The sequence below is a fragment of the Esox lucius genome, chromosome 13 (genome assembly GCF_011004845.1).
Source record: "Esox lucius isolate fEsoLuc1 chromosome 13, fEsoLuc1.pri, whole genome shotgun sequence".
In the NCBI taxonomy this organism is placed as follows: Eukaryota; Metazoa; Chordata; class Actinopteri; order Esociformes; family Esocidae; genus Esox; species Esox lucius.
Window position 1 is genome coordinate 12584183 of NC_047581.1, and position 10723 is coordinate 12594905.

The 10723-nt window shown below is 49.4% G+C and overlaps 1 protein-coding gene across 1 annotated transcript in view; it reads left to right on the forward strand.

Annotated features, from left to right (window-relative positions):
• Positions 1-10230, forward strand: part of LOC105014132 (neurogenic locus notch homolog protein 1) — a 34078-nt gene extending 23848 nt beyond the window's left edge. Inside the window, exons 23-34 of the mRNA XM_010876176.5 lie at positions 361-618; positions 810-922; positions 1055-1626; positions 1709-2140; positions 2449-2597; positions 3590-3800; positions 4170-4260; positions 4537-4708; positions 6154-6452; positions 6588-6735; positions 6980-7077; positions 7208-10230. Of these exons, the coding sequence (XP_010874478.4) occupies positions 361-618; positions 810-922; positions 1055-1626; positions 1709-2140; positions 2449-2597; positions 3590-3800; positions 4170-4260; positions 4537-4708; positions 6154-6452; positions 6588-6735; positions 6980-7077; positions 7208-8551 (3887 nt within the window). The 3' untranslated portion in view covers positions 8552-10230. The remainder of the gene's footprint in view (positions 1-360; positions 619-809; positions 923-1054; positions 1627-1708; positions 2141-2448; positions 2598-3589; positions 3801-4169; positions 4261-4536; positions 4709-6153; positions 6453-6587; positions 6736-6979; positions 7078-7207) is intronic.
• Positions 10231-10723: the final 493 nt, after the last annotated feature.

Genomic DNA, 10723 nt, shown 5'->3' on the forward strand with positions numbered 1-10723 from the left:
TGTCTCTCTCCCTCTCTCTCTTTCTTTTTACCTCTCCTCATCCACCACACTTCATTAATTAGGGCTTAACAGTGTCCACCACATGTCTAAAACTCTCCTACTAGTCAAATACAGTATTGATTTCTCTCACAGACATGAAGGAGTATGTCTTCAGGTCAGCTGAAGTGCTGGTGAAATTAATGGAACCAAAAAAGGGGTTTCATAGGTGAAAACAAGAGAACGCGTTTTGAAACCCTTTAATGAAAATGCCACGTTGAGCAAGTTTCCGTAGAACATCAGCTCTACTTCGATCCCTGTTCCGAAGTCCCAGTGACCCACAGGCCGACTGCCCCCCCCCCTCCCCCCTCCCCGTCCTCCCAGGTGTCCACTGTGAGATCAACATAGACGACTGCAACCCCTTCTTGGACCCGGTGGCCAACGAGCCCAAGTGCTTCAACAAGGGGAGGTGTGTGGACCGGGTCGGGGGTTACCACTGCGTCTGTCCCGCCGGTTACGTGGGAGAGCGCTGCGAGGGCGACGTCAACGAGTGTCTATCCAACCCGTGTGATCCCCGTGGGACGCACAACTGCGTCCAGCTCACCAATAACTACCGCTGCGACTGTCGCACTGGATACACGGGTAAAACACGCCACGCCTGATCTGCTGGAGGCGGATGTTAAGAATCTAGAGCATTCCTTTCTAAGTTCAGTTTTGTCTTGTGTGTGTTACCTTGTGTATAAAAAAAAAAAAACAAGTTGTAACCGTTAGCTTGTCTGGTGGCTTCTTGAAGTCGCCGATAATGAGAAGTGCCTGTCTTTGTGTTCCCGCAGGCCAGCACTGCGACACGGTATTCGACGGCTGCAAAGGCAAACCGTGTCGTAACGGAGGGACGTGTGCCGTAGCCAGCAACACTCCCCACGGCTTCATCTGCAAGTGTCCGCCTGTAGGTTAACGCCCACGGTTACCGGGCGCGTTACACACCGACACGCACGTACCCGGGCGGACCTACGTTGGCCGCACTCTGGCGCGGTTCAACGGCGACTCTGACGCGCTCCCTCTCTCTCCCCGTCTCCAGGGCTACACCGGCTCCAGCTGCGAGTACGACGCCCGCTCCTGCGGCAGCCTGCACTGTGGAAACGGCGGCACCTGCGTTTCCGGCCACAAGAGCCCCAGGTGTCTGTGCACCCCGTCGTTCACCGGGCCGCAGTGTGAATACCCGGCGGACAGCCCGTGTAACGCCAACCCGTGTTACAACGGCGGTACCTGCGAGTACACCGCCGAGGCCCCCTACTACCACTGCGTGTGCCCGGCCAACTTCAACGGCCTGCTGTGTCACATCCTGGACTACGGCTTCCTGGGTGGCTTCGGCCGCGACATCACGCCCCCGCCGAAGGTGGAGGTGAGCTGCGAGAACCCCCAGTGCGAGGAGAGGAAGGGGAACAAGTTCTGCGACGGCGTGTGCAACAACCACACGTGCGGCTGGGACGGCGGCGACTGCTCGCTGAACTTCGACGACCCGTGGAAGAACTGCACGTCGTCCCTGCAGTGCTGGCGCTACTTCAACAACGGGAGGTGCGACGAGCAGTGCGACAACTCCGGCTGCCTGTATGACGGCTTCGACTGTCAGAACCTGGAGGGCCAGTGCAAGTGAGTGGGGATACAGTCGGTCCGGGGTAACCTCTGGTTACGGCCCATACTAACGAACGCCATTCCTTCCGTCCTCCCCCAGCCCTCTATATGACCAGTACTGCAAGGACCATTACGCTGACGGCCACTGCGACCAGGGATGCAACAATGCCGAGTGCGAGTGGGATGGTCTGGACTGCGCCGATAATGTGCCAGAGAAGCTGGCCTTGGGCCGCCTTGTCATCGTGGTTCAAATCAGGCCGGAACAGCTCCGGAACAACACGTCTGGCTTCCTGCGCGAGCTGAGCCGCGTGCTCCACACCAACGTGGTGTTCCGGCGGGACGCCAAGGGGGAGGCCATGATCTACCCATACTACGGCAGCGAGCAGGAGCTGAGGAAGCGCAACGCCAAGCGCTCGGTAGCCTGGGCCGAGGTCCCTGGCACGGTGCTCGGCTCCGTGACGAACAGCCTATACACCGTTGCCACGGCAAACCGGCGGAGACGGAGGGAGCTGGACCCTATGCAGGTCAAAGGGTGAGTCAGAGATGATTTTCGGGCAACCCGCAAAATGGCGTGCCGTTTCGGGCTGAGCTTGGGTTTCTCCAACTGAGCTTGGGTTTCTCCAACTGAGCTTGGGTTTCTCCAACTGAGCTTGGGTTTCTCCAACTGAGCTTGGGTTTCTCCAACTGAGCTTGGGTTTCTCCAACTGAGCTTGGGTTTCTCCAACTGAGCTTGGGTTTCTCCAACTGAGCTTGGGTTTCTCCAACTGAGCTTGGGTTTCTCCAACCGAGCTGTTTCTTTGAGGTTCTAGGTCAGGTGTGATATGACTCTGTCCTCCGTAGGGCCATAGTGTACCTGGAGATTGACAATCGCCAGTGCTTCCAGCAGTCAACCGAGTGCTTCCAGAGCGCCACAGACGTAGCGGCCTTCCTCGGGGCGCTGGCCTCCAGCGGAAACCTCAATGTACCCTACGTCATAGAGGCCGTTCACAGTGAGTCTTGCGTCCGTGGTAACATTCGCCAGGCCCAGAATAACACCCTCCCACACGCACATTTTCGCTTGAAGAGTCCGACAGGTTTTACTGTCTTTTACTGTCACACACACACACAGTATTTATCCTTAGGTCAGGCCTTAACTCTCCAACATCACAGGGGTGATGGGCTGTTCTCTGACTGTATTTGGTATACAACTATAAAGAAAATGTAATTGTGAATCACTTAGACTAAACAATCAATGCAGCAGTCTGTGTATAAATCCAATGGCTTCAGGCTCAAAAATGGTTAATTGCCGTAAATCAAGTCATCCTGTCCCCTACCCTATCCACATACCATTTTAACACACACACACACACACACACACACACACACACACACTTCATCCCACAGTGTTAGGCTGCTGCAACCTTCACCTCTCTGGATGTAATACCAGGACTTAATGCATCTCTAAGGGTTTAGGTTGGGAGAGTTTATCATTTCAAAATCGTTAGTGGAAAAAAAAAAGAGACGAAAAATTGATCGGGAGTGTGCTAGAAGTTGGGAGTCTTTGTTATCTTGAAAATCCTAATAAATCCTTCGTCTTTACAGCTTAAAGCGCGTGCAGTAATTTGAAGTTCATTAATCCCTCCCTTTTTTTCCCCTTAAAGAAGAAATGGTAGAGTTGTCTCCTGGTACCCTGGGCTGAGATGGGAGAGGAGGTGCTGCTGTTTTATTTTTTATTTTTTTCTGTTTTTTTTTATCGCTAGCTCTTTTTGATGAGAAGTGGTTAGCAATTCTGATTATTACAAAATAGGAACAACCTTGTTTTACAAACGGTGCTCATCATTCCCAGTCTGGACAACCGCGACTAGGCTCCTGAAGCGGGATTCACCAGACAAGAGGTGCTGGACCAGCGCTCCTCCTCAGACTAAACCAGCGTCTGCCGGGGCTGCTGTCTCCTCTGGCTCCGCCACTGTCCTTCTCACCATGTTGTCCCTTGCCCCTCCAGGTGAGGTCGACCCCCAGTCGCCGCCGCCGTTGTACCCCATCTACGTGGTCTTGGCCGGGCTGGCCCTCCTGGCCTTAGTGGGCGTGGGGATGGTCGCCTCGCGGAAGCGCCGCCGCGAGCACGGCCAGCTGTGGTTCCCGGAGGGCTTCAAGACCGGCGAGCCCAATAAGAAGAGGAGGGAGCCCGTCGGGGAGGATTCAGTGGGATTGAAGTAAGTATCCCTGGGTCTTCAGACGTCCCCGGTTTGTCCCGGGTCCGGTCCGGTCATGGCAGGGCGTGGAGCGGTGAGGCAAGTTTTTTTTGGTGGGGGGGGGGCTGACAGGTTCGTTAACGCACAGACAAATAGGGTGAATGGGGTTTATCCGGATCATTAGTTATTATACAGCCGGTTTTGCTAACGGGCGCATTAATTGACTGTGAGAGATAGACGTGCTGTGGAACCGGGTGGGGGGGTTCAATCAATGCTTTTATTTTGGCGTTGGTGCACTGCCACACACTGCCATAGTGGAGTGCTCAGCTAAGATGGTTAGCCGTCTGACTTGCGGCGTCATGATTTTCAATGGGAGTTCTCTGACCACAGGCCACTGAAAAACTCCTCGGACATATCACTGATGGACGACAACCAGAATGAATGGGGAGAAGAGGAGCCTTCGGACACCAAGCGGCTCAGGGTAAGGAGTTTAAGGACACCACCTACTGGCATGAGCGAGGACCTAAGTACCTAAGGCGACGTAAGGAGAGATCTTTGGTCAGGGATTTTCTCTTTTCTCGTCAGCCTTATAAAAAAAATTATTTTTATGAGAATTATAATGTATGGGTGTTTTCCTGTTGAATAAATTTTACTGTAATCCACCAATATTTTGTTATTGAACATATGGAGTCTTTAGTGTTGGTTTTCTAGCTTTGTAATATGTGAAACTTCACGGCTCCTCCCCGCCCTGGTCCAGTTGCAGCAGTTTGAGGAGCAGGCTATGCTGGACCTGGACGACCAGACGGATCACCGTCAGTGGACCCAGCAGCACCTGGACGCGGCTGACCTTCGTATCCCCTCCATTGCCCCCACACCGCCTCAGGGCGAGATTGAGAACGATTGCATGGATGTCAATGTACGGGGACCAGGTGTGTACAAAACCACTCCGTTCGTTAGGAAATTGGAAGTGATTGTAGTGAACTTTATACCCCTCCCCTGTCCCTTCCTGCATATTGAATGGGGAGTTTATGATTATGAATTGTCATTTAAATTTTTTGTGTATTTAATATGCTGACAATTTTGCAGAATGTTGCACTGTTTACTGAGTTGTCTGGTGTGTACGTCTTTTAAATTTAATCCCTGCTATGGAGCAAAGGTCAATTTCCAAGTAATGCCACGTCCCAGTTTTTCAGTACGGTGCAGGTTGGACTATTGGTGTGGAAGAGAGAGGAAAGGAGTCCATAAATATCAGTCACTGAAAGTAGCACCGTAAATTGGATTTAAGAAATGTACAGTTACTCAGATTACCATAATTAATAATTGTAACTACATATTTAAATCGTTAACATAATTATTTCTATGAAATTAGTTGTAATCAAACTTAATGAAGTAATATAGTGATAGCATATGGGGATAGAAGTGAAATAAAAGAATGTTTTAAGGTACCTTTCTGCCTACAAATATTAGCCAATTGATTTATACCTTCTGTAAATAAACAATAGCAAGAGAGGGTGTCTGTGTGTGTGTGTGTGTGTGTGTGTGCCTGTGTGTGTGCCTGTGTGTGTGCCTGTGTGTGTGCCTGTCTGTGTGTGTGCCTGTCTGTGTGTGTGCCTGTCTGTGTGTGTGCCTGTCTGTGTGTGTGTGTGTGCCTGTCTGTGTGTGTGTGTGCGTGTGTCTGTGTGTGAGTAGCTAAACCCTTGTGTCCTCGGGGGAAGGGGATACAGATCAAAGCATGCGGCTGGAAGCCTTAAACCCAGGGGGAAACTCCCTTCCTGATTCCTGCTTATATTCATCATTGGACCATTAATGGGTCTTTCTTTTCATATGCTTTATTACTAAAACCAATAACAGAACAAAAATCTAAAAACACACTTTTTTATTAAGAGCCAAACCCCCTGAAGAGTCTTTAAGACTTTAAGGTGCTTCAACTAGAGCACAACACACGCTCTTTTTCAGTCGATCAATGAGCCTGAATCGACCAAATCTGTGAGATCTCGGGCATGCTGTTCTTTTGAAGAAGAGAAACCCATCCAAGTGGTCTAGCTGAGCCTCCTCACAGAGATGATAATGCTCAGTTTTCCAGCTGCCTAGGTTTCCCCAAGCTCCTGCCGCTTCCCGATGTCGGGCTTGATCAGAATCCGTTATCGAAAAGAGGGCCGTGATGATTCACCCAGGCAAACTAGTCAAATCCACGTTCGATCTGTTTGTTGGTTCATTTTGATCTTCGCCGCACTTTGAAGTGCGGCCTGTTATCGTTCGTGCCAGGACCGGTCTTAATCTGACCCGGCACTATTACCCAGACCGCCATGCTGAGGCGCGGTCAACTCCCCCGTGTGCTAAAGAACGTCTCCCCTCCTCTACCCCCCTATCCCAGACGGCTTCACCCCCCTGATGATCGCCTCTTGCAGTGGCGGAGGTCTAGAAACGGGTAACAGCGAGGAGGACGAAGACTCCTCGGCCAACGTGATCAATGACTTCATCTACCAGGGTGCCAACCTCCACAGTCAGACGGACCGCACCGGGGAGACTGCCCTCCATCTCGCCGCCCGCTACGCCCGCTCCGATGCAGCCAAACGTCTCCTGGAGGCCAGCGCCGACGCCAACATCCAGGACAACATGGGCAAGACGCCGTTACATGCCGCCGTGGCAGCTGACGCCCAGGGTGTCTTCCAGGTGAGCGGCACATTTTTTTTTTTTGGGGCGTGGCAAGGAGAATCCGCTTTATCGTATCAGCGACGTGCACTTGTGTCTTTAGGGTCATATATAATCTTATGGGTGATTAACCTGCTGATCGTGTCTTTGGTCCAGATTTTGATCCGGAACCGCGCCACGGACCTAGATGCCCGCATGCACGACGGCACCACCCCTCTGATCCTGGCGGCGCGACTGGCAGTGGAGGGCATGGTGGAGGAGCTCATCAACTGCCACGCTGACGTCAACGCCATCGACGACTTCGGTAGGGCGTTTTGTCTCAATGCTTTCAAGGCTTGCTGGGGTCCTAATGGTCTTTGGACGCTAGCACTGGAATACAGGAGAAGCACCTTCAATACAAATGTTTGTCATTGGAAATGAGAAGTTAAAATGTATATTAAACACATTGTGTTATATGCTTAATTATGTGGGGTTTGGAGACATTGTCGTTGTTTGTTTACCGGTTAAAATGTGCTGAATGTGCATCTCACCCCTGTCTCTCCCTACAGGCAAATCTGCTCTTCACTGGGCAGCAGCAGTAAATAATGTGGAGGCAGCCATCATACTACTGAAGAATGGAGCCAACAAAGACATGCAGAACAACAAGGTGAGATATCTCAACAAGGTGATGAATCCCAACAGAAGAAATCTCCACGAGCTCCTCTCCTTTCTAAGGGGTGCCAGACCGAGCAGTCGCTCCAACCCGCCGTTAACATGTCTCTCTGTGTGTCTCTCAGGAGGAGACTCCTCTGTTCCTCGCTGCCAGGGAAGGAAGCTACGAGACGGCCAAGGTCCTGCTGGAGCACTTCGCTAACCGCGAGATAACGGACCACATGGACCGGCTGCCCAGAGACGTCGCGCAGGAGAGGATGCACCACGACATCGTCCGTCTCATGGACGAGTACAACCTGGTCCGCAGCCCGCCCATGCACAGCCACGGACACGTGGGCTCCATGGGAAACACCCTGTCCCCTCCCCTCTGCTCGCCCAACAGCTACATGGGCAACATGAAGCCCTCGGTCCAGAGCAAGAAAGCCCGCAAGCCCAGTGCCAAGGGCATCGGCTGCAAAGACGGCAAGGACATGAAGAACAAGAAGAAGTCCTCCCAGGATGGTAAGGGAGGAAGTCTCCTGGACAGTTCGGCCGTCCTGTCCCCCGTGGAATCCTTGGAGTCCCCGCATGGGTACATCTCCGACGTGGCGTCCCCGCCCATGATGACGTCCCCCTTCCAGCAGTCCCCGTCCATGTCCCACCTCCAGGGCATGTCTGACCCCCACATGGGGGTGAACCACATGGGCGTGCCCAACAAGAAGGACCTGGCACGGATGCCGTTTGACCCGCTGCCGCCCCGTCTCACCCACCTCCCGGTGTCGGGCTCCAGCGGGGGCATGAACGGCCAGTGTGACTGGCTCTCCAGGATGCACGCCAACCTGGGCCAGCCGGTCCAGTTCAACCCCATGAGGGTGGCTCCCGTCGGGGGGCAGGGCGGCCTGCACCAGGGTGGAGGGCAGCACGGAATGATGACCTCCCTCCACAACGGACTGCCTCAGATGATGGGCTACCAGGGCCTGCAGAGCAGCCGGCTGGCCTCGCAGCCCCACCTCCTGCAGCAGGCCCAGCAGCAGATGCAGCAGCAGACCCTGAAGCAGCAGCTCCAGCAGCAGCAACAGCAGGGCATCCAGCTGCAGCACCAGAACTCTAGCGGCGGCGCCAGCGGGCAGAGCTTCATCGGCAGCGAGCTGAGCGGTTCAGAGCTCCAACAGGGCACGGGGAACCAGGGCTCCATGGCCATCCACACCATCCTGCCCCAGGAGACCCAGATCATGAGCCAGAACCTGCCTAGCACCCAGTACCTTACCCCGCCTTCTCAGCACAGCTACACGGGACCCTTGGACAACACCCCCAACCACCAGCTACAAGTCCCAGACCACCCCTTTCTGACCCCCTCCCCTGGTTCTCCGGACCAGTGGTCCAGCTCCTCCCCACATTCTAACATGTCCGACTGGTCAGAGGGCATTTCGAGTCCACCGACCAGCAGCATGCAATCTCAGATCGCATATGTTCCCGACCAGTTCAAGTGAAGAGTTTGTATTGCTGTGCCAAGATGGACTGACAGATATTTTTGTATGAAAAGGCACAAAAAGACAAAAATTGACTTCATTGAAGGATCCTTTTATATGCTTTTATACTAACAGTAAGAATGACCTATGTTTTATTAGTTTTCGTTATTTATTAATGTATTATTTATACCTTTTCCTCTGCCTGCTTACAGAAATGTGGGATCCAAGTTGTCAGCCTATCAGGGCAGAGTAGTTTAAACTTGGAGGGAGACTGTTGCTTTGCCTATTTTTTATTTTTTTTAATATTTAGTGCTTTTTTCTGCATTATACCAAGCTATTCTGATGTACACTGGGTATTTATTTGTGTAGACATTGTGCATTTTCTGATTTTCTTTTTTCTATCCAACTTGTTTATATTCTTTTGTAATTTTTGTTGTATAATCTTGTAAAATCAACTGATTTAAGAGCATTTTATACAGAACATTCTTAAATCCAGTGTTATTTTGCTTTTGTTAAATAGTCCAGAACAATGCTTTTATTTGTCAACGAAGTAAACATAAAAAGTCTTATTTTTCACATTCTTGGTCAGGGATGCTGTTTGAATGGATTATGTAATTACAGTAGCTGGTTTTCATGTTATATTTTAAACGGCTTCTGACCAAAATCAAGAGTCATGTAAATTAGGTGCTAGAGTTGTAAGTTGTTCTTGGCTCAATGGAGCTTAAGCCTCTTGGTTGGATTGTATGTACAGCACGTGTTGATCGTGTTCAAGAAATGGCCAAGTGGTCAAAGGTTTGAATTTGTTATTCTGAGGGATAATTTGAAAATCTACTTTTCCTTGATCCCTCCAATTGTTTTAGCCTGTGGCTGGTGTTGTGTTATTGTAAATATATGCATCTCACTTGTAAGCACGATTTTGTTTCAGAAATCCTAAGTCTTAAATGGGCAATATATAAGATTGTTACTGTACTACTGCCATAATAACAAGCAAAAATGACTAGTAGACATCAGCAGTTAATGTTTTTAATGTTTCAAATAATCATTTTCTACAAAATGAATCCGAGTGACTGCCGTTTCCCCTATTTAAACATTCTCGCTGGTCCGTCTAATTGTTTGCATTGACTTGTAATCCCCTTATACTTGTTTTAGACACAGAACCATCCTTCAAACCTAAACCCTGGACTAGCTAGTACTATACTGGTCTTGTTCGGTAAGAGAAGACGAGGAGACAAGTTGTGTTATTGTTTAGAGGGAGCATTCACAGTGCCCCTTTAAGTATGTCATATATAAGGTATTTACATTGATCCACTAAAATGAAAAATGAATCAATACACAACATAGTATATTTTAAGAACAGAAATTTAAATAAAATATGTTTTAAGCCCCAGAAAATATGAGATATTAACAGCGGTAGTGTATTGACTGCTTGTGCGATAGAAAACAATTGGCAAAATTGTTTTTACTAGATGTAAAAAGGAAAACGAAAGTGTTGTGTTTTTAAATGATCCTCCCCTAATGCTTAGTGAGATGCTCTGAATGGTATGAGTTCTATAGTTTGTTCATTAAAACCCTAGGATGTATCTGCAATCAAATGTTATACCTTCCTGCAAAGTTTTAATATGCATAAAATGTATTTTTCTTCCTCTACCTGTTATAAAAAAGTATCTTCATATCATTAAAAAACCTGTTGCGCATCTTGATTTAAACTGCTCCGTGACCTTTCCTTTCTAAAAATCAATTGACTGAAACAATTGACTCCATCTTGTGAAGTACCAAGTCTTACAGGTCTTCATATCTCAAGATGTTGTTCAATACACCGAACCAGCTATCTAGGGGTACGTACAATGTGCAATTATAAAAGCACATTCAATCTCCGGTGTTAATACAGAGAGTGAGTGAGACTGCTGCGTGTGTGTGTTTGTGTGTGAGTAGAAAAAGAGGAAAACAATCACTGAGCAATGTTTATATGTTGAATAAGAAACCTTTTGGTAGAGCTTTTACAGCTGTAATACAGTGAATTACACAAAATCTTAAAGATATACCTTTTACTACAACATTCATATCAAATGCATATATATTTCTGGACAAATTAGTCCATAGAGTAATTGTGATGTATCTGCTATGGGCTGATGCTGAACCTACCAAAATAGGAAACATTTTTAATCATGTGTCTCCCTCTTCTGGTTGGGTGTA